This window comes from Castor canadensis, chromosome 11 (assembly GCF_047511655.1).
Source record: "Castor canadensis chromosome 11, mCasCan1.hap1v2, whole genome shotgun sequence".
Taxonomy (NCBI): domain Eukaryota; kingdom Metazoa; phylum Chordata; class Mammalia; order Rodentia; family Castoridae; genus Castor; species Castor canadensis.
In genome coordinates, this window is record NC_133396.1 from 34,373,170 (window position 1) to 34,395,590 (window position 22,421).

General features: G+C 36.5%; 1 protein-coding gene across 1 annotated transcript in view; it reads left to right on the forward strand.

Annotated features, from left to right (window-relative positions):
• Positions 1-22,421, forward strand: part of Gdpd1 (glycerophosphodiester phosphodiesterase domain containing 1) — a 51,383-nt gene that overhangs the window by 1,148 nt on the left and 27,814 nt on the right. The window contains exon 2 of the mRNA XM_020179387.2: positions 13,268-13,310. Within this exon, the coding sequence (XP_020034976.1) occupies positions 13,268-13,310 (43 nt within the window). The remainder of the gene's footprint in view (positions 1-13,267; positions 13,311-22,421) is intronic.

The window sequence follows — 22,421 nt, forward strand, 5'->3', positions numbered from 1 at the left end:
TGGATTTCCTTTAAGCATGATTTAATATGTAATAGGACAGTATTGTTTAAAGAAAATAAATATAAATTTCTTTTGGAAAATGTCTTGCTATAAGGATCCTAAGTAGTTCACCCTCTAATTTACCAGAATAATGGGCCCTATCTTTGTATCTTCATTATTGTGTAATATTGTGATTTCATTGCACTTCAATCATGATGTATAAAATGTTGTGAAATTGATTTGTTTCAGTCACTTTTAACATTTCTTTAGGGATGAATGTAACAGCAAGTTAAAATTGCTTAAAATTCATGGTTTAATAGTAAATTCTAGGAGTTTACAATTTAAAACTTGATGTAGCACCATAACCCCTATGACAAGTAGTTTTTTAAATGGAGAGAAAGTTTATTAAGGGATAAGAATATGCTATGAACTTTTAAAGAATTTTTATATATATTTTACATATTTGATAGAAAATATGAAAAGATTTATGGGCATATCTTGAAAATATTTTAGAGAATTATATAGCCATTTAACTTTTAAATAACAAAATTTATAATATGCCAAATATCCTTTTCAACTATTAAAAGTTATAATTAAAATCTTTAAATATGGACATAAACATGTGTGAGGAGATTTTTCAATTCTTTAAAGATTGAATACCAGTACCTTCCTGAATTCATTTATGCCATTATTATGAAACTCATTCAAGGTCTAAGCAACTTGCTTTCTCAGCATTTGTTCACTAATTCTGTTCTACTCTTACAGAATGAAACCTTCTAGTTTCTGAGTAAAGAACCCTGCAGCACTTCTCCATATGTGAAGATATTAGTTCATCAAAACATGAATCAAATAATTGAAGCTTTATCTTTTTAAAATTTTACTTTAGCATTCTTACATTTACTTACACGTGTATACATTATTTGGGCCACCTTTCCCATCCCCTCCCATGACAAGTATTGACCAGGAAGAAAATTTTAGATATAGCAGAAACACATTATAATTCTTTTGTATAATTTTACCAAGCACAATTCTAATAAGTGACTTCAGAAGTTATCCTAGTCTCTCAGTCTTGAGAAGTTAGCCTAATCTCTCATCAAAAGGGTGTTTGTGTGTGTGTTTATGTGTTTGTGTTTGTGTGTGTGCTGGGGATGGAACCCAGGGCCTTGTACATACATCAGAGGTTTTAAAGAGTTGATGTTACTGCTTATTTGGTTTTTGTATGCTTTAATAGATACATGACTGAAATGTAGAATGACATTAGTGCTATTGTCCTTTCAACAGTTGCAAGGAGGGACCAACTTCAGTGTTCAAGTTGTTGTCAAAGAAGCATTTTTCAGTTGTATCCTATTCTGGGAATAATCAGTACACACTTCAGTGTATTTACTGATTTACAAAAGAAAAGTGTGTTTACTAAAAATCCTAAACCAAATAAAAAAACCACACTATCATTATCAAAGACCTAAAGTTTATTTTAGGAGATGTACATGTTAATCTTGGAAATTTTGTGACACTTTACAGGTAAAAAAAATCTAACACTGTAAATGTGTGCTAGAACATCACAGCAAGTATCAAGTTCAGAATTAGCTAGCTTTCAAATTCAATTTACTGTTGGAAATGCCTTTAATATACGTTCTTCCTAGATACTGTCATTTTAGCATCACTATTTCAAAATTTCCATAGATTATTTGTAAGTGTGACATCAGTATTTGTATATTCAACAATGTAACAGTCTTTTATGGGAAGCTTGTTAAATATCTGCAGACTCCTAATCTGTTTTACCTCTATGTTGATCCTACAAGAGCTGTAGGAAGTTCGTATATGTTAGTGCTTAGTACACTTTATTGAGTGTATGCACCTAGTGCTTAGTACACTTTGAGTGTATGCACCGCAGAATTCAGTTGAATCCAAAGAGATGGAAGAAGTATTTACTAAGAAATGCTTTGTAATTCAAGATATTAAGGCTCTGGAAAACAAGAGATATAGGTGACTAGGAAGGAGACACTACTTAATTGCTTTTAAGTTTTATCTTAGATACTGATAATAGCAATCACCGGTATTGAAAATTGTTTACATTTGGGTTTATTCTCTACTGCCCTAACTGCAAATACCTGATATTTCTTGTCATCTAGTTGTAGTCTGTTCCAGTGTTGAAACATTGATCATTCTGAGTATATAAAAGATATACACCCGAATTTCTGTACCTTGAAACTCTCGATATCAGCTAGTTTATGTCCTTTGCAAAAAACATTCTGGTAAAGATTTAAGTCACTTGAGCCAGATCATGGATCTAAGTAGTTAACTTTGAGAAGAGCCTTAGTTTCCCTCTCTGTAAAATGGGAACTGTTTGCCTTTCTTACCTCTTTGCATTGTTATGACTAAGCATATAAAAAGCACTTTTAAAGCTGTTGAAATTATTTAGAAATATGTGTGAGTACAGGGGATCCACAAGTGTATTTTGCAATAAAACCTTGAGAAGGAATTACATCATCCTATACTTAAGTTTTCAGAGTTTTTGCCTTTGTAGTATTAGTAAAATTCATTGTCCTTGAAGGTAGAAAATACTCATGTTTCAAAAGTTAAATGTAAAAAGCTTTGTTGTTACCTCCTTTAATCATATATTACACTGCATTATATTATAATAGAATTTTTAATACATCAGCTTCCCTTCACGATGAGGTCCTCAAAGGCCAGGATCATACTTGTTCATGTTTGTGGCTCTAGCTTTTAGTACACATCTTCACATGTAATAAAAACAATCATTAATTGTCTTCTGATTACATACTGCATGCTAGATGTTTCCAAAATTTATTTGACCAAAGGACACATTTTGTAATTACAGTGTATTGATGAAATACTAAAAAGACTATAGATAAACCCTGTGGATTAAATGGAGAGTAAGCAATACTCTCAAAAGCCATTTTCTTCATTCTTGTATGAAATTAGGAATTTTGTTAATATTTTAAGGTATTTTTCTAGTTACATAAGTAACTCAGGTTTACCGAATGAAATTTGGAAAACAAAAATTAAAAAAGAACAAATAAGCTAGGGTAACCTAAAACTGTAGTCCTAGCTACTCAGGAGGCTAAGGCAGGAGGAATGCTTCAGCCTGGACAAAATAGGGAAACCCTGTCTGAAAAATAGAATAAAATAAAAATGAAGAAAACGGAAGAAAAATTACTTTATTATCTGGAGATAGGACTGGAGATGTGGCTCAAGCAGTGGAATACTTGCTTTGCAAGTGCAAGGTCCTGAGTTCAAACCCCAGACCCACCAAAACCAGAAAAGGATATACTTATATTATCTGGAGATAATCTCTGATAACATTTTTAAATATAGCTTTTTTTTTCCCCCTCCAGTGCTGGAGCTTGAACTTGGTCTCATCTCATGCTCACTAGGCTGGCTCTCTGTCACTTAAGCCGTGCACCCAATCCTTGAAGTGTAGACTTTAAAGACACATTTTCTTACATTTGAAATAATTCAGTATATACATTTATACCAGTTGCCTACTGAGTTAGCTGGCAAACTAAGGATAGCAAGGAAATTATATAACCTAACTTATCTCTGTCGATGGGCCAATTGAATTAAATGTCAGACTTTTTAGAAAGAAATTGGTTTGTTAGGGCTCAGTGGCCAAGTGATCAAATCCCCTCTTTCCTCCTAACTTTCACCCTTGACCTCAAGGTAGGGGCTGTCACAATGTGGTCATTCTGCCACAGATTCACTTGGAAGGTAATAGTTTAATATAAGATTGCTCTTGGATACTGTTTGGCTGCTTCTGGGCTCCAAACTTTAATTTGTTGAGTAAAAAGAGAATTGAGTCATCAATTTGAGTCTCGCTGGAAGTAGCATTCTACTGTTACACATTAAGCAGGTTTCACATCACAATATTGATTCTTTTCAGTGCTTGTTCTTCAGTCCTATTAGCAGGGACTTACTCCTCCACTTGTCAGTGAGCCCCTCCCCCGCCCCTGCAACTGATGGCTTATTAGCAACAAAGTGAGTTATCTTTTATTTAATAGTACTATTCTACTTAAGAATGCCAACTTTAGTAAGCTCAATTTGTTCTTATTTTTACTAATGGCAATATGTATATATATATAATATATATATAAAACTTTTAAGCTCCTCATTTAGAAAAATCAAATATTCATAAAAATTATTGACATTATGACAAAATATACTTATTGGTGAGGAGAACATACATATTAGTTGCTAAATGCTACCTGTATAGCAATATGTGGTGTGAGTATTATCCTTCTGTGTTTCAAGTGATCTCTCCTGTGATTTACTAACATTTTTCTAAGGTTTATTTATTGCATACTAATTATATTGGTATGTTTAATCTTTTTCTTATGCCAGTAGATACAAATTTTACTAGTTTTTCCCCTTTAGATTAAAAACTTTTTCAGTGTTTCAGAGAAACCATATTGACAAATGTTCTTTTTTATATTCTATCTCTAGTCCTTCTATCTCTTTATCCTTTTCCCACCCTCCCATACTCCCCTGCACCTTGGTTTTTTTTCAGACAGTTTCACTGTGTAGCTCAGGCTAGCCTCAAACTTGCTATCCTCCTTCATCAGCCTCTTGAGTGCTAGGATTACAAGTGTCTGCCACCATATCCTCCTTTTCATGTTCTGTAATCATTTAGAGTAATTCCAAAGCACACTGCAGATGCTGAGTGAACAAATGAATTTAGAAATACAGGAACTTTGTTATATGATTTACCATATAATTCCATTTTGTACTAAGCTCTCTTTTCCAATATCAGAAAAAAACCCCTTAATTTTAAAGATTGTTCTTTTGTGACTGATGCATGTTGTCCTGTCATTGTTTTTTAATCATCACACGTGAACGTGTTAATGGATGTTAGCAACAGTGGTGGTAGGAGCATAACTGAAAGACAAGTAAACAGTGTCTTGAATATTGGTGTGTAAAACACTTGAGACAAAAACAAACTGGGCAGGTACTTCTTCCCTTCACAGCATTTAAATCTACATATGCATACAAAATACAGTGTTTCCTTTTCTTATCCTATCAAAGATGAACCAATCACAAAGTAATTCTGGGGCACTATATAAAAGAGGAAAAGTTAATTTAGAATGAAAATTGGAAAGTATATAATGAAGTAATAAAATGAACCGGGTCTGATAATGCATGCTTATAATCCCAGCACTGAGGAGGCTGAGGCAAGAGGATTGTGTGTTCATGGCAGACTGTACTACATAGTGAGACCCTGTCTCAAAAAAAAAAAAAAAAAAACCAAAAAACCCAAAATATGGATTTTAGAGATGTTCTCAAAGAAATGAAAAATGGGCCAAGCATGGTGGTACATGCCTGTAATCCCAGCTCTGCAGAAGGTGGAGATGAGAGGATCATGCTTCAAGACAAGCCTTTGCAAAAAAGTTATCCAGACCCTATCTCAAAAACCAAGCCAGGCATGATGGTGCACGTTTATAATCCCAGCTTGAACTCAGGGCCTACACCTGGAGCTACTCCACCAGCCCTCTTTTATGATGTATATTTTGAAGAACTATTTGCCCAGGCTGGCTGTGCTTCATGAGTTGCTAGTATTACAGACATGAGCTCCAGTAGGCACCTGACTCTTCCAGCACCTTATGTGGGAAGTGGAGGTAGGTTACCTTGTTCAAAAGTGCAAGATTCTGGTCTGGCTCAAGCTGTAGAGTTCTGCCTAGCAAGCACAAAGTCCTGAGTTCAAACTCCAGTGCCAACAACAACAACAAAAAGATCCTGTCTGAAAAATAAACCAAGGTGTAAAGGGCCGGAGCATGGCTCAAGTGGAAGGGCAGTTGCATAGCAAGCACAAAGCCCTGAATCCTGAGGTCAAACACAGTGCTGCGCAAAGTGAAGGTGAAGAGGGACTTGGAGGCCATATGCAGAGGAAAGATGGTCAGACTCCACCAGGACTGCATGTCAGACTGAGAGAGGTACTGATTGGCTTCCTCCACATTTCACACGAATTCACATTTTTGTTCGCATGTACAATGGTGGTTTGCAGAGCCAGGAATTGTGTAAGATGCTTATTGGAAGAAACAAAACCTCGTGTCAAAGCCTCTTTGTGTGAATTGTGTGATCATTAGTGGGGAGAAAGGGAACTCGGAGCACTTGGTGACACGAGACCTGCCGCTGATTCCTTGGAGAGGAAGGTTAGCATAATTAGTCCCTTGGTTGCTCTCCAGGCTTCCACCATAGAGTCTGAGTGACTTGCAAGTGTTATCCCTGTGGCACTGATCTTCTTGCTTTCCAGCAATTAGAAGAATAAGGGATAAGGACCAATGTGAGTAATTTACCTGTAAAGCTGGAACACAGGTAGCGGTGAAAGGGACACAGCTCTGAATCATACTGCGTGTGCTTGAACTCTGGTTCCACTTATCGGTCCTGTGACTTTAGCCGGTGTTTGGAGGGAGAGGGCGGTTGGGATAGGGTCTTGCTTCCTACGTGAGGCTGGCATTGAACTCGTGATCTCTTGTCTCAGCTTCCTGAGTGTTGGGATTACAGACATGTATTACCTCAGCCAATTTTTTTCTAGGGCTATTTAATGCTTACCTCATAGGATGGTTGTGAGGGTTTTAATGAAATCTATAAAGTGCTAAACGTAGTACCTGGCTTCTGTTAATTATTAATCTCTTGACCAGCTTTGTTTATTTTAGAATGACTATAATTTAATAAATTTATATAAAATAGATTAAAGATAATGTTTACATGTTCAAGTTGTTACATTTAAATTAATTATAGTTAAGTTAATATGGAAAGGTGGATGTAAAAGATATAAATGGGGGGAGGTGGCACAATGTGTACACATGTGAGTAAATGTAAAAATGATAAAAATTTTTTAAAAATTTAAAAAGTTATAAATAGGCAGGCTTAGAATATACCTATTAGTAAAAATTGTGTTGATGTAGGGAAATTTATTTCAGATATTGATTATCTATCCTTTTTTCTAATGTCTTATGAACTTTTTTACAATGATGCATTTCAAATACATACAAAAGTAGTAAGGCTCCATGGACCAACGACCTACATACAATTATCAACTTCTGCTCTATCTTATTTCATCTATAGCACTGCCTGTTCTCACCCAGATTATTTTGAAATAAATTTCAAACATTTGTTTATTTATTGCATGGGCTGGGGGTATGGCTCAAGTCATGTGATCTTGCCTAGCATGTGTGAGGCCATGTGTTCAATCCCCAGCATCACACAACACACACACATAAATTTCTCAGACACTATTTTGTGAAATATTCTAAAATATGTATCAGGCAAAGGATTTTTTAAATTGAGAATTGGGAAGTCTAATAAATGACACTGCTTTCTTTCCTGTTTAGAACCAATGTAGAAATAAATATAGGCATCAAACAGATGGAAGTGAAAATAGTAACCTTTTTACTAATATTGATATTTTGGGGCTCTCTTTAGTGTTGAACTTAACGCTAAAATGGAGGCATTGTCCTTGTATTGGCAGAGCCTACTCTGGCCAATATATATGTATATGTATATGTATATCATATATATATATGTGAGCAGGTGTTCTTTCTGAGGTTGGGCCACTCCAAATTAAGAGGACTCTGAAGGGTTGAATCAAGTCACTTTCTGTTCCCATAGCAAGGAGTGTGTGAGAGAGTAGAGAAAGGTTAAAAGCGTTCCATTCTTTTCCCTTCCTGGGGCTGGTGGTTGCAGAATTAGGTAGGTGGATGTTCCCCTAATCCTTGCCTTTAAGGAGCCTTCTTAGGGTTTGGATGAATATACCCTTTCATGGGTCTGCAAGGTCAAAACTATTTTCCTAAGACATTATTTGCCTTTTTTATTGCATTGATGCAAGCATCAATGCAGTAAAAGGCATTAATATGTAGGCTATATGTAGTGCTAGAGCATATACTTTGCATATGTGAAGCCCTGGGTTCAATCCCCAGTGCCAAAAATATAAAAAGCCTAATTGGATAAAACTGCTGTTGTGGGGCTAGCAGACTGGCTTAAGTGATAGAGCGCCTGCCTAGCAAGTATGGGGCCCTGAGTTCTAACCCCAGTACCACCAAAAAAAGAATTTTTAACTGGGTGCTGGTGGCTTACGCCTGTAATCCTAGCTACTAAGGAGGCAGAGAACAAGAGGATTGTGGTTCAAACCCAGCCCAGGCAAATAGTTCACAAGACCCTATCTCGAAAAAAAAAATCATAAAAAGGGCTGGTGGAGTGGCTCAAGGTGTAGACCCTGAGTTCAAACCCCAGTACTACAAAGCAAACAAACAAACTCAGATGAATCAAAGCAGTGGTACCAAATGTACCTCTGCCATTTATTCTTCACCATCATATTCTCACAGTTAAAAATAGAAAAGTAGTTGAACTTAGGGAAAAAAAATCTGTTGCATTTAGAAATATCCTCGATGTATTAGTAAAAATTACTAATATTTTTATTGAATCTCAACTCTGTGTACACTTAACTTTTTAAAAATTTTATTTATTTATTTTGGTGGCACTGGCATTTGAACTCAGGACCTCACACTTGCTAGATAGGCACTGTTACTGCTTGAGCCACTCTGCCAGCCCAACTTTGTTTTTTTGAGACAGAGTCTCACAATGTAGCTCAGGGCTGGTCTTGCACTCAAGCTTCTCCTGCCTGTCTTCCAAGTGCTGGGATTACAGGCATGAGCTACCTTTTCTGGTCTTTTGAGTACACTTAATCTTTAATAATCTGTCAGACAAAATTGGAAGTACATACCAGGTACTTGCTAAATACCAAAGCACAATGTTTGTCTTAGGAAAAACACCTGAGCACTCATTTGACCTGAGAGCTGAATTTTTTTTTTTCCCACAGAACATTTTTACTTAAAAGAATGACTAACAAACTATGGTTATTCAGGCTTGAGTATCTGGTAGAGATATTCTTAAAAATGAATAAAGTGAGGCTATCACTTTAAGAAAGTGTCCAGTTTCCTTGTATTAAGGAATTTTAGAAACCATTCTCCACCATGAGTGTGATACCTTTCTAGCTTTTTGTTTGTTTTTCAGTCGGTCTTCTTGGTCATCTTATGTAGCCCAGACTATCCTAAAACTCACAAATACTCCTGCCTTAGCCTCCTGAGTGCACTACTGCACCTGGCTAGCTTTCTAGTGTTGTTGTTGCTTTTTTTTTTGGAAGCACTGGGGTTTGAACTCAGAGCCTTGCACTTGTCAGGCACTGTACCACTTGAGCCACTCTTCCAGCCTTGTTTTCTGTTGGGTATTCTCGAGATAGGATCTCATGAACTGTTTCCCCAGTTTGACTTCAAATTGTGATTCTCCTGATCTCCCAAGTAGTGAGAGTTACAGGCGTGAGCTTCTCCTCCTCCACCTCTGCCTCAAACTGGCAATCCTCCTGCCTCAGCCTCCCAAGTGCTAGGATTATAGGTGTTTGCTGCCATACCCAGCTAATACCACTTTTCATGAATTTTTTTTTTGTTTTGGAAGTTGTGTTCCATAAATATGTCATGTTAACATGTAATAGGTTTGTTGTTATTTTCAAATAAACACATACAATTTTATTTAATTAATTAATTAATTTATTTTTTGAGACAGGTTCACATTATATAGCTTAGGCTGTCCTCAAACTCTCTATGTAGCCCAGACTGACCTCCAACTTGCCATCCTCCTGCTTGGCCTCCAAAGTGCTAGGATTAGAGACAGGTTCTACCATGCTTAGCTTAAATGTTTATATTTAAAATGTACTTCACAAATCCAGTGTGGTACACTGCTGTAATCTCAGCATTTGGGAGGCTAACGCAGGAGGAACCAAAGTTTAAGGCTAGCTTTGGTTACATAGTGACACCCTGTCTCAAAAAACAAAAACAAACAAAAAACCGTATCATCACACCAAGAAATAAGTAAAAGAGTATAGACCAATCAGGTCTATACAATCATTTCCATAAAATCAGTTAGGTGATTCCAGTTGCAAGGCTCTTAAACCCTCATAAGTCTTAAATTTCTTTCTTTCACCTGTAAAACCTTTTCTCATGGCTTTTTTGTGAAGCATAAATAACATCATTTAAGTGCAAAGTACATTACTTACATTCAACAACTCATTTCTTCATTTACCTTGGTCATGAAATAGTTAACTCCTCTTTACATTTTTAGTTATTTAAGCAAGCGAAAGGAAATGCTGTAATACTATAAGCCCTTGCAGTGCTGTGTTTTAGAACACTGCAAAATGATAAGAAATTAAGAAAAAACATTTCTCAAATGGATGTTCAATTAGAGGTTTGTAAACCAATGCCTTAGAATAAATACACAAGATAGAAAAATGGGAAGACACACCACAGAAATGTATTTTGGGGGGAATGTTAATAGGTGTTTTCAAAATAATTATGAAGATTACTGTGCATAAAACTAGCTTTCCAATACAAACCTTATTTTTTTCCAAAGGAAAAGAGTGCCCACATACAATTTTAAATTCTAGAACTTAACTTCTGTTTTCTTTTTTGTTTTTGAGGTACTAGGTTTGAACTCAGGTTATCACACTTGCTAGTCAAGTTGCTCTACCACTTGAGCCCTGAAAATTTAATTTCCAATACTTAATTGTAATGGATATAATGTACATAATCAAAAGCATTTTAGGGTACTCAGTAATTTTTTTCTTTTCTTTCTTTTTCCTTTGGAGGTACTGCAGTTCCAACCGAGGCCTTGCACTTGTTGGGCAGGCACTCTACCACTTAAGCCACGCCCCCCCAGTCCTAGTAATTTTTTTACAGTATAAAGGGGTCCAGAGACCAAAATGCCTGGGACTGTCAGTTCAAGGTATTAACTTTTTTTGTGTGTGTGTGGTACTGGGGTTTGAACTCAGGGCCTCACACTTGCTAGGCAGGCACTCTACCTCTTGAGCCACTCCACCAGCCCTCAAGGCATTAACTCTTCAATATAATAAGAATCATTATAATCCAAAGAACTGAGAAGTAAACTAGTTCTCAAATTAAGATTAAGAAAGATTGGAGGAGAAATGACCCAAGCATTGTATGCACATATGAATAATAAAAAAAAAAAAAGGAAGATTGGAAGCCTGGCATAGTGGTCACATCTGTAATCCCAGCAACTCAGGAGGCCAAAGATCAAGAATTGGAGACTAGCCCTGGGCTACATAGTGAGACCCAGTCTTAAAAGAGAGAGGTAGGGGAGTGGGAGGACTGGAGATGTAGCTCAGTGGTAGAGTGCTTGCCCACCAAAAATAGGCATGATGGCCTTCATTGTAATCCTGACACCCAGGAGGTCAAGGCAGAAGGATTTCAGTGCCAGCCTCAGCTACATCACAGGACCCTGTATCAAAATATAAAAAAGAAAGGAGGAATGAAGGAAGTGCTGAGATTACAGTTGTGCACCACCACATCTATCATTACTTTGATGCTAGCATTGTACCAGATTTTTTTTTTTTTTGGCATTCTGCCACACTCCCAGCCCCAAAAGTACTTTCTTTTGAAAAAACCCTATACCCTTCACATTACCTGTTTTCTGTTATTTATCAACTCTAGTAATCAAAGTAAACCTAAAACCTAGCATTTTTCACATGAGTATCCCTTTCTGCTAAGTGAATGGAACTTTGGAGTTTTAAGACAAATGTATCTGTGTTACAGATACATTAAAACTTTGGAGTTTTAAGACAAATGTATCTTATGTTTCTGTTGATTATTAATTAGGTTGTCAAAAATACAACCTAATATAAGAAAATTTCAGTGTTCTCATAAATATACTCTAATGGTATTATTGATAAAATGTTTTAATGCTAATATTTGGGCCACATTTTAAACTTGAGTTGCCCTTTTCTGTTAGGAAGAAATTGTTTTTCCCCTGTATATCCCATTCAATTATTTAAAAGTGCTGAAATCTTTTAGTTTTAAAATATTTTGGGGTTAGGGGTTTAGCTCAGTGGAAGAGGGCTTGCCTGGCAAGTACAAGGCCCTGAGTTTGGTCCCCAGCACCAAAAAAAAAAAAAAATTTTTAAGTTTTGGCTATCATGTATAGTGCCAATTGACTCTTTACCTAGTATGCAATAATAGATAATTTTTAAATAGTATGGTATATTCACATCAAAGTCTGTGTCCTTTCTGCATTATATTACTCATTCCATTATTATTTCATTATTCGTTCACAAAGTATACTCTCTACCAGTTACTATGATAATGACAATAGTAATTAGTTTTTACTGAGTGTTCTCTATAGTATTTCATTGCATTCAATGTCATTGATTGTAAGAACTGTTGAGAGAAAAGCCTTCCAATTAAACTATTATACATGATCCATTGTAAAATGTACCATCAGTTCAGAATTCATTCTTAGATTTATGACATGTTAACTAATTTATTAACACCAGTCTTATGAAATACCTATTTTATCATTCTTATAGATTAGCAAGCTCTACCATAGAGAGGTTAGATAACTTTCCTAAGGTCAGACATAGTATTGAATAATATTGAGACCATAATCCTAGCTTCACAGTCTCATCCTCAACTATTGTACTATATTTCCTTCAGTGAAGGTGATTAAAATAGGCATTTCTGTTTAGCAATTCATGGGAAAGGGAAAAGAGAGCCAGGTAAGCCAGGCACAGTGCCTCATGCCTGTAGTCCTAGCTATTCACGAGGCAGAGATTGGGATGATCACAGTTTGAGTACAGCCCAGGCAAGAACACAGAGACAGTATTCCAAAACTAATAGGAGCAAAAAAGAGTTAGCAAGTGCAAGGCCCTGAGTTCAAACCCCAATCAGTCAACCAATAAATTAAGAGAGCCAGCAAAGCTGTAGAGTGACTGCTTTGCAAGTTGGAAGCTCAAACCCCAGTCCCACCAGAGAGAGAGAGAAAGAGAGAGAGAGGAGAAGGAGAAGAAAGTGGGGGGGCGGGGAGACATGCACAAGAGACTGAGGATACAGGGGGAAGACTGTAACTGAAGAGATATATGTGTTCCAAGTCCTCTTTCTGTCTTTGACACGTAAGCTGTAGCTTTAAAATTATGTCTAGGTTTTTCTAATCTTCTGTATTTCTGTGGCTGTGTTTTTATTTTTCAGTGCTGGGGATCAAATCAGGGCTTTGCACATGCTAGGCAAGTGCCCTACCATTTTTGGACTTTGATTCCTATTGGTGCAGCTAAAAAAATCAATTCAGAATACCATTTCATTCTTTAAAACACTTGGACTGTAATATCTATATAATAAATAAGCATGAAGTTTCATTAACTGTATCTTATTAAATTTCTAGAAAAATAAAATATTCAAAATGGCTATATAAACAAAGTTTAAATTTCATGTTTTCACAGGTGCTGGAGAAAATTTGGAGAATACAATGGCAGCTTTTCAGCAGTAAGTATATAAAAAGGTGCTCTTATAATTTATCATTAAAATGATGATAACTCACAAAGTGAAGATAGTGTTCAAATGATGATAACTCACAAAGTGAAGATAGTGTTCATATTCTGTCTACTTGTGATAGTTGTTTCTGTAAAACTGTATTTTAACAAAGAGTATTTGGGTTCTGTTTAACTGAAAAGTAGATCAGAGTTTTGAGTAGTCAAAAGATACTATATTTCCATGAAAGAAGGCACTTGTAACAAGGAGCATTCTGTGTATAATGCTAATTAGTGAGAAAGCAAATGAAACAACTATTATATTGGCCATTGTTTATGATTAGGATTATGTGTCTTTGTAAACAGTAACTTCTGTATAGACCTGATCCTACAACCTGGTTTTTTCTTGGAATCCTTATGAGTATTGATCTTATTTTTTAATCTAAATTAAATTTTTTGTATTTATAATTGATTTATATTTCATGTAATGTATTTTAGAGTACTTTGCAGGGAAGTTACAGGAGAGATGGGAATGAAAGCTGATTAGTGCCTGTGTTCTTTGTCTTAGAGTCAGTGATTATTATTAGTCTGTGATAATGATGAAAACACTTTTCCTTCCTCTGAAAAACACAACAAGGATTATGAAAAATTAAACCCAATGTAAGACACTACCTATTCATATTTAGTAAGAAAGATTCTTTCTTATACAATTTCGAGCCCCCTTTTTTTTTTTAAGATGGGGTTCTTGCTTGGCATGGTGGCGCATGTGTGTAAACCTTGGTCTCAGAAGGTGAAGGTAGAAGAAATTGTGAGTTCCAGTCTAGCCTGTGCAAGATTAGTGAGACCCTTTCTCACCACCACCACCAACAAAAGGACTGGGGACATGATTCAAAGGGTAGAGGGTTTGCCTAGCAGGCCCTGGGTTTAATACCCAGAAACACACACACACACACACAGAGATGAGAGGTGTCTCACTATATTGCCCACATTGATTCCAAATTCCTGGACAGTTTGAAGTCACATATATATATATATATATATATATATATATATATATTTAGGTGAATTTGACCTAAATTTCTGGTTCTCACCATTCAGAGATACCTTAAAGATTATTTTCCTGGAGCTGGGGTGTGACTCAAGGAGTAGAGTGCCTGCTTAGCATGTGTGAGGCTCTGAGTTCAAACTCTAGTACCACACACAAAAATGAAAAAGTCCTGTTATCAGGTCCAAAGGCACTGCTTTGCCAGATGTAGTTCCATCTAAATCCTGTCCTCCTTGTATTTGTTGTCTCTTACTCTTCTTGTTGCAAATATTCTCAAAAGTCTCTAACAAAAATGTAAAATCTTTACTTACATCACAGCTGAAAGTAAGCATTTTAATTTAATTTATCTTCTTAGATTGTGCATACATCTAGCAAGTTAGCTGTGGCTACATACAGATAAATAATTTTAAGTGTGCAATTTTCATTGAGATACATAGATACATACACTATTGGTTATCATCTGTTGCCTGGGCTGTAGGTGATATACATGACTTGGGAGAAATTGCTCATAACTTTTTTGAGTTATTTTTAGCATTTTTTATGTTTAAAACACATTATTTTAGAAGCTTTTCTCCATATTCTTTGTTAAATTTTACCAATCACTCTTATTGTGAAATTAAGACACTAGTATAGCTTGTTTTTTAATATTTAACATTTCAATCCTCAGAAAATATTTTTGATGTTCAAAGGATATAAGGGTAGAAAGTTTTTACTTGCTAAATGCCATGTTATCCTTATCATCTCCAGCAGCTTTTATATCGTTTGGTTCAGAAAGTAACTACTGGAAAGTGACAGACACTGTCATGTGGCAGTTTCTACAACTTTATTTATTTTAATATTTTTGCAGTTCTGGGGACTGAACCTGGTGCTTTCTAGATAAGCACAGTGCCACTGAACTACCTCCCCACCCTAACTTTTTTCTCCCTATCCACAGCTTTTTAATTATTATTTTAAGAGGTTCTTATGGTACTTCAGGAGAAGAAAGAAGCATGTTATTATTAATGTTTATTACATATATTTATTTGTAAGGTTGCTTTTTAACTGACTTTGAAATTTATAAAAGAATCTAAAAAAGGCTTTAATATTAACCTTTTCGACTTTTTTTCCACCTCATGTATTAGTGCTGTTGCTATCAATATGTACTTTTTTTTTCCTCCCACTGTACAGGGTTGTGCTATGTAGCTCAGACAGGCCTTGAACTTGCTATGTAACCGAGGCTGACCTCAAACTCACAATCCTCCTCCCTCAGTCTCCCAAGTGCTGGGATTACAAATGTATGCCACCACATCCAACTTTTTCTTTTCTTTTCCTTTCCTTTTTTATTTTGTTCTTTGTTTTTTGTTTTGTCTTGCTTTGTTGAGACAGGGTCTTGCTATGGAGCTCAAACTTCCCTGGTATTCACTATGTACCCTACGCTATCTCAGACTCCCAAGTGCTAACATTACAAGCATATGCCACCACACCTTGTATGAAACTATTCTTAAAATGTGATATGCTTGAGATTAAGATGTGCTGGTATGTGACAAGGTATGTGTACGAGATTGAAAGGATTTTAGAAATGCATGCAAAATTAATTTATTAAGTTTCATTGTGCCCGAGAAGTAATTAGGACTGCCAAAGAAAAATAATTGCATCTCACAATTTATCAAAAGTTCCATGTAGTTTATAAAATGCTTTCATAAACACTATCTTCTTTAGGTTATGAATGTGACTCTTGTGTGGTTTCATTAGGAATAGCAATCTTATCTTGTTGATCTCTCATTCCCTAACCTCTTGCGCAGGCTCTGACACTAATAGGGTCTCACTGCTTACTGAATGACATAGGAATTGGTACACTTCAAGAACAAAGCAGAATATTAGCAAAAGACGGGTAAAGAAGAGAGAACCCCCTTCATAGTGAGCATAGAACCCAAATCTAAGGAATCCTACTGCACATGCACATGTAGGCACACGCATGCAGAGTCACTGAGCCCTTGTGTATGCAAAATCTGGTTCTTAGGGGCTAATAAAACTAGGTTATTAAACTAGGCTGCATTTATAAACACCCATAGGACAATGTGATCCCTATGGTACTACCATGAATGGTACGAGAAAGAAGCAAATTGTATTAGCAATACCTGGAAGTATAAGTTGGCAGACAGTCAAAGTAATTAATCAGTGCCCTGGTTCTCATGAAAACAATTTAGCATATCTAATTACTTTGATACTAATTATCTTACCTATGCAATGGGAATGCAATCTCAATGTTGTAAGAAATAAATGAAATTCAAATAAATTCTTTAGCATAGAACCTTTTATAAGTTTATGCCTTATTTGAAGGAGTTTTTTCACATCTATTTTTCAAATTATAGTTTTTATTTCTTTTTCTTTCTTAGGGAAGGGTTGCTTCCTTAATCTTTTTCTTATGTTTATCATTAGCTTGTCAGAAATTCAGCTATAAAATATCTGGTGTTTGAGTTAAAGTCAGTGCATGTTATTGTTTATGGAAAAATTTGAAAGCCTAAGCTATTACTGATACATATAGGTCCCATAAATGTAATCACACAGTATTTGTACTTTTGTCTCTTTTTTTCTGTCTTTTGGGTTATATCTGTGAAACTTATCCATAGCTGGGCACCAGTTGCTCATGTTGGAATTCCTAGCTACTTAGGAGGCTAAAATCAGGAGGATAGCAGTTCGAGGCCAGCCGGTGCAAAGAGTTCTTGAGACTTCATCTCCAAAATAAACAGAGCATAATGGACTGGAGGTGTGGCTCAGGCGGTAGAGCGCCTGCTTTGCACTTGCAAAATAAGTTCAAACCTCAGTCCCACAAAAAGATAAAATAAGATAAAAATAAAAACTAAAAAAAAATATGATGCTACAGGAAATCTTATACGTGGTTTTGTTTGGTTTTGGTGGTACTGTGGTGTGAACTCAGGGCTTCATGCTTGGTAGGCAGACACTATCACTTGAGTCACCCTGCCAGCCCTCTTTCTTGTGTTGGGTATTTTCAAGACAGGGTCTTACAGACTATTTGCCCAGGCTGGCTTCAAAACTCAATCCTTCTGATCTCTGCCTCCCAAATAGTTAGGATTATAGGCATGAGCCACTGGCGCTTGGCTACACGATTTTTTTTGTTGTTATCTTGGGTTTGAACTCAGGAGCTCACATCCCTAGGCAGGTGCTTTACCACTTGCACCATGCCCCTACCCCTTTTTGTTCTAGTTATTTTTCCAAATAGGGTCTAACTTTTTTTCCCAGGCCAGCCTGGACTGTGATCCTCTTGATTGAGCCTCCCGCATAGCTGGGATGACAGGTGTGCACCACCATGCCCAGCTTATTGGTTGAGATGGGTCTTGCTAACTTTTTGCCTGGGCTGGGCTCCAACTGAGATCCTCCCTATCTTCATCTCCTGAGTAGCTGAGATTATAGGTGTGAGCCACTGTACCCTTCCTGTATATGTTTTTTGAGGGCCAAATACACTCATTTATCTTGAATATATACTTAAGGAGAGGCAGAACTGCTAAGTTACAGGATAGGAGTATATTTATACCTTCTAAAATAATTATACCAAAAGGCTTCCACTCAGTGGAAGAGTGCTTTCCTAGTATGCGTAAGGCTCTGGGTTCTATGCCAGCACTGCTAAATATATAAACAAATGAGTGAATAAATAAATAAATCGATTTTTAGCAGTTTATACTTCTACCAGCAATTTGTGAGAGTTCTAGTTGCTACACTGTCTTGCTGACACTTGGTACTGTCAGTCTTCAATTTTAACAATTCTGATTTATATGTATCCTATTGTGGCTTTAATTTATATTTCTCTAATGAGTTTCATTTCATTTGGGCATCCATTCATTCATTTACTAGCCAGTTGGAAATCTTTACTTATGAAGTGCTTATTGTGTTCATGCTTTTGTCTGATTTTGTTGTATATTCCTGAAAAAGACATTTCAGGAAGAGGGAGTAGCAGTAAAGCAAGGGGCTGCTGGGGTGTACAGTACAGGTGAAAGAAACTGTGAAGAGCTGATGGCATCATTGCTTTGTACGTAAGGAAAGTGAGGCATAAATAAGCCAAATAACTCACCTGAGTCAGTGGCAGAGCCAGGACTCCCCGGTGCACTTACTGTCTCTAAGAGACTCTGTAGAGTCTTGTAAGTAAAAGGAACATTAGAGATTATCTGGTCTAATTCTTCTGTTTATTTTCTGTTTGTTTTATCATAGTAAGAGATATATAACATAAAAATTACCATTTTAACCTGTCTTTTTTTTTTTTAATTGCTAGTACTGGGGTTTGAACTTAGGGCCTCATGCTTGATAGGCAGGTGTGCTACTGCTTGAGTCATGCCTCCAGCCCATTTTACATTGGTTATTTTTGAGATAGAGTATCACTTTTTGCTTGGGTTGGCCTGTACCTCCTATTTGTGTTCCTTGGGTAGGTGGGTGACAGTTACTTGTCCCTGCACCCAGTCATTGATTGAGATGATGTCCTGTGAACTTTTTGTACCAGCTAGAAACACAATCCTCCTGATCTCCACCTCCTGAGTAGCTAAGATTACAGGCTTAGTCCATTTTAACCATTTTAAATATACTGTCTTCCAGTGCCATTAAATAAATTCACATTGCTATGCTACTATCCTTCTCTGGGGCTTGTTCGATATCCTATACTGAAATCCTGTACTCACTAACTCCCTTCCTCTAGCTCCTAATAAACACCTGTTATTTTCTGTCTTAATATCTTTGATTTTTCTATGTATTTCATATAAGTGAAATTATACAATAGTTTTTCTTTTGTGTGTGGCTTAGCATAATGTCTTCACGGCTCACTTTCTGTAGTGTGTATCAGAATTTCATTCCTATAATGCAGAATGATACATAATTCTGTCAATAACCCATTTTATTTACGGACTCATAACTTGATAAAGATTTGGGTTGTTTCTACTTTTTGGCTACACTAAATACTGCTGCGGTGAATATAGGTGTAGAAGTATTTTGAGTCCTTGCTTCAATTTCTTTTATATATCTGGAAGTGGAATTGCCACATCATATCGTTATCCTATATTAATTTTTTTTCTCTACTTGGTTTGAACTCAGGGCCTCATACTTGCTAGGCAAGTACTTTACCACTTTAGCCATGCTTCTAGCCCTTATATTAATTTTTTTGAGGAATCACCATACTGTTTTCCATAGTAGCAAAACTATGTTATGAATTGACCTATTATTATATCTTTTTATAGTGGTTGCATTAAAACCTTTTTTTCAGATATAAGTACATTACTACTCCGCGTCCTTTTTTTTTTTTTTTAGGGTGTTGGGGATCAAACTAAGGACATTACACATACTAAGCAAGCACTCTACCATTGAGCTACATTCACAGCCCTTTTTTTGTTTTGTTTTGTTTTTTGGGAGGATGGTCTCACTATGTACCTTAGGCTATCCTTGAACTTGATCCGCCTCCCTCAGCCTTTTTTTTTTTTTCCTGGTGGGACTGAAGTTTCACACTTCCAAAGCTAGTGCTCTACCACTTGAGCTACACTGCCTGTCCATTGTGCTCTGGTTATTTTGGAAATGGGATCTCATGGACTCTGCCCAGGCTGAGCTTGAACTGTGATTCTTCTCATCTCAGCTTCCCAAGTAGCTAGGATTACAGGTGTGGCCACCGGTACCTGGCTCTGACTCAGCCTCTTGATAGCTGAGATTACAGGTGAGTGCTGGAATTACAGGTATGCATCACCACACTTGACTTGGTTATTTTTTTAACTGTACTTTCTGTCCCATTTTTTAAAATCCCTACTATGTATGGGGTAGGTCTTGTTATGATGTCCTATTATTCCTATAGGCTTTCTTCATTCTTTCTTTTTTCTCCTCTGATTGTGTAATTTTAAATGTTCTGTCTTTCAGCTCACTGATTCTTCAGCTGGATTGAGTTGGCTGTTGAAACTTTCTATTGCATTTTTCAGTTTAGTCATTGTGGCTTTTTTTTTTTTTTGGTGGGACTGGGGTTTGAACTCAGGGCTTTGTGCTTGTAGAGCAGGCACTCTACCACTTGAGCCACACCTCCAGTCCATTTTGGTCTGGTTATTTTGGAGATGGGCATCTTATGAACTGTTTGCCCAGGCTGTCCTCAAACTATGATCCCCATCTCACCCTTCTAAGTAGGTAGGATTACAGATGTGAGCCACCAGCGTCCAACTAGTCATGGTGTTCTTTTTAATTTGTTTGTTTGGCATCACTGGGATTTCAACTCAGGGCTTTATGCCTGCTAGGCAGGCACTCTTACTGCTTGAGCCACTCCATCAGCCTTTGCAAACTATTTGCCCTGGCTGGCCTCGAACTTCAGTCTTTTCAATCTCAACCATTGCATGCATGAGTCACCTGTGCCCAGCTTCTACTTTTTTTGGCGGTTCGGGGTTTGAACTCAGGGCCTCATACTTGTTAGGCAGGTGCTTTACCACTTGAGCCACACCGCCAGCCCTTTTTTTGTGTTGGGTATTTTCAAGATAGGGTCTCACAAACTATTACCCAGAGCTGGCTTCAAACCGATAATCTCCTGATCTCTGCCTCCCAAGTAACTAGGATTATAAGGTGTGAGCCACCAGCACCTGGCTGTTTTTCTTTTTTGTTGTTGTTTTGCTTTGTAATAGCCATTCCTGTGTGAAGTTGTAGCTCATTGTGTTTTTTATTGCATTTCCCTGAATATTGGTGGTATTGCTCATCTTTTTTGTGCTTATTGGTCATTTGTAGGTCTTCTTTGGAAAAATCTTTGCTCAAATCCTTTGCACAATTTTAAATAAGATTGTTTTCTTTTGTTGTTGGATCTTAGGTATTCTTTATATATTACGGATCTGAATCCTTTTCCAAATATGTGATTGTAATTATATTCTCTCATTCTAAGGATTATTTTTTATTCTAATAGCATCTTTCTTTGAGACAAGGTGTTGCTGAATTCAAGCTGACCTTGAATTCAGTCCACTTGTTTTAGCCTGCCAGTTGCCAGAATTACAGGCATGTATCACCATGGCCAGTGCTAACTTTATTTATTTATTTTTTTGTAGTCCTGTGGTTTGAACTTGTGGCCTTGTGCTGGCTAAACAAGTGCTTTACCACTTGAGTTGCTCCTCCAGTCCCCAACTTCATTCTTTAAATGTGGATATTCAGCTCTCCTAGCCTCTTTTGTTAAAATCAGTGCCCTTTCCCCATTGAAATGTCAAGGTACCCTTATCGAAATCATATAACCATATATATGAAGGTTTATTTCTGAGCTCTCTAACCTATTCCATTTGTGTCTGTTATGTCTATATATGTCTATATTTATGCCAGTACTACATTGTTTTGATTATTTTAGCTTTGTAGTAAGTTTGGGAATCGGTAGTGTGAGTCCTCCAACTTTTTCAAGACTGTTTTGACTATTCGGGGTCCCTTGAGATTCTATATGAATTTCTGGATGGACTTTTCTATATATATTCCTTCAGCAATGTTTAGTAAGTTTCATTGAGCAAGTCTTTAACTTCCTTGGTTAATTCCTAAATATTTTATTGTTTGTGATGCCATTGTAAATAGAATCTTTTTAGTTTCCCTTTCAGATTGTTCCTTGTTAGTATACTGCAATATAACTAGTTTTTTTACACTGATTTTTCATCAATTAACTGCTAAATTCATTAATTTGTTCTAAGAATTTTTAAATGAAATTTTTTGGGTATTCTATATAGAGGATTTTGTCATCTATGAATAGAAATTTTACTTCCAATTTGAATTTTTTTGCCTCATTGCTGGAACTTCCAGTTGTATTATTTTTTGTTTGTTTGTTACAGGGATTCACTATGTAGCCCAGGCTGGTCTTGAACTCTGTGTAGCCAAGGTGGTCAGTAGTATGTTGAATCAAAATGATAAAAGCAGCCATTCTTGTTTTATTTCATAATCCTTTCACTTCATAGATGGGGACTTTAGGCCTAAGAGGGAAATTTACTTGCCCAAAGTTATGCAGGTACATGGCATATCAGGAATTGGCATCTGAATCACTTATCTTCTGGTCGGATGTCCTTTCTATTATATTGGGTTGTCAGAATTAAGGGTAGCTGGTCAAAGAAAGAGGCAACATGATTT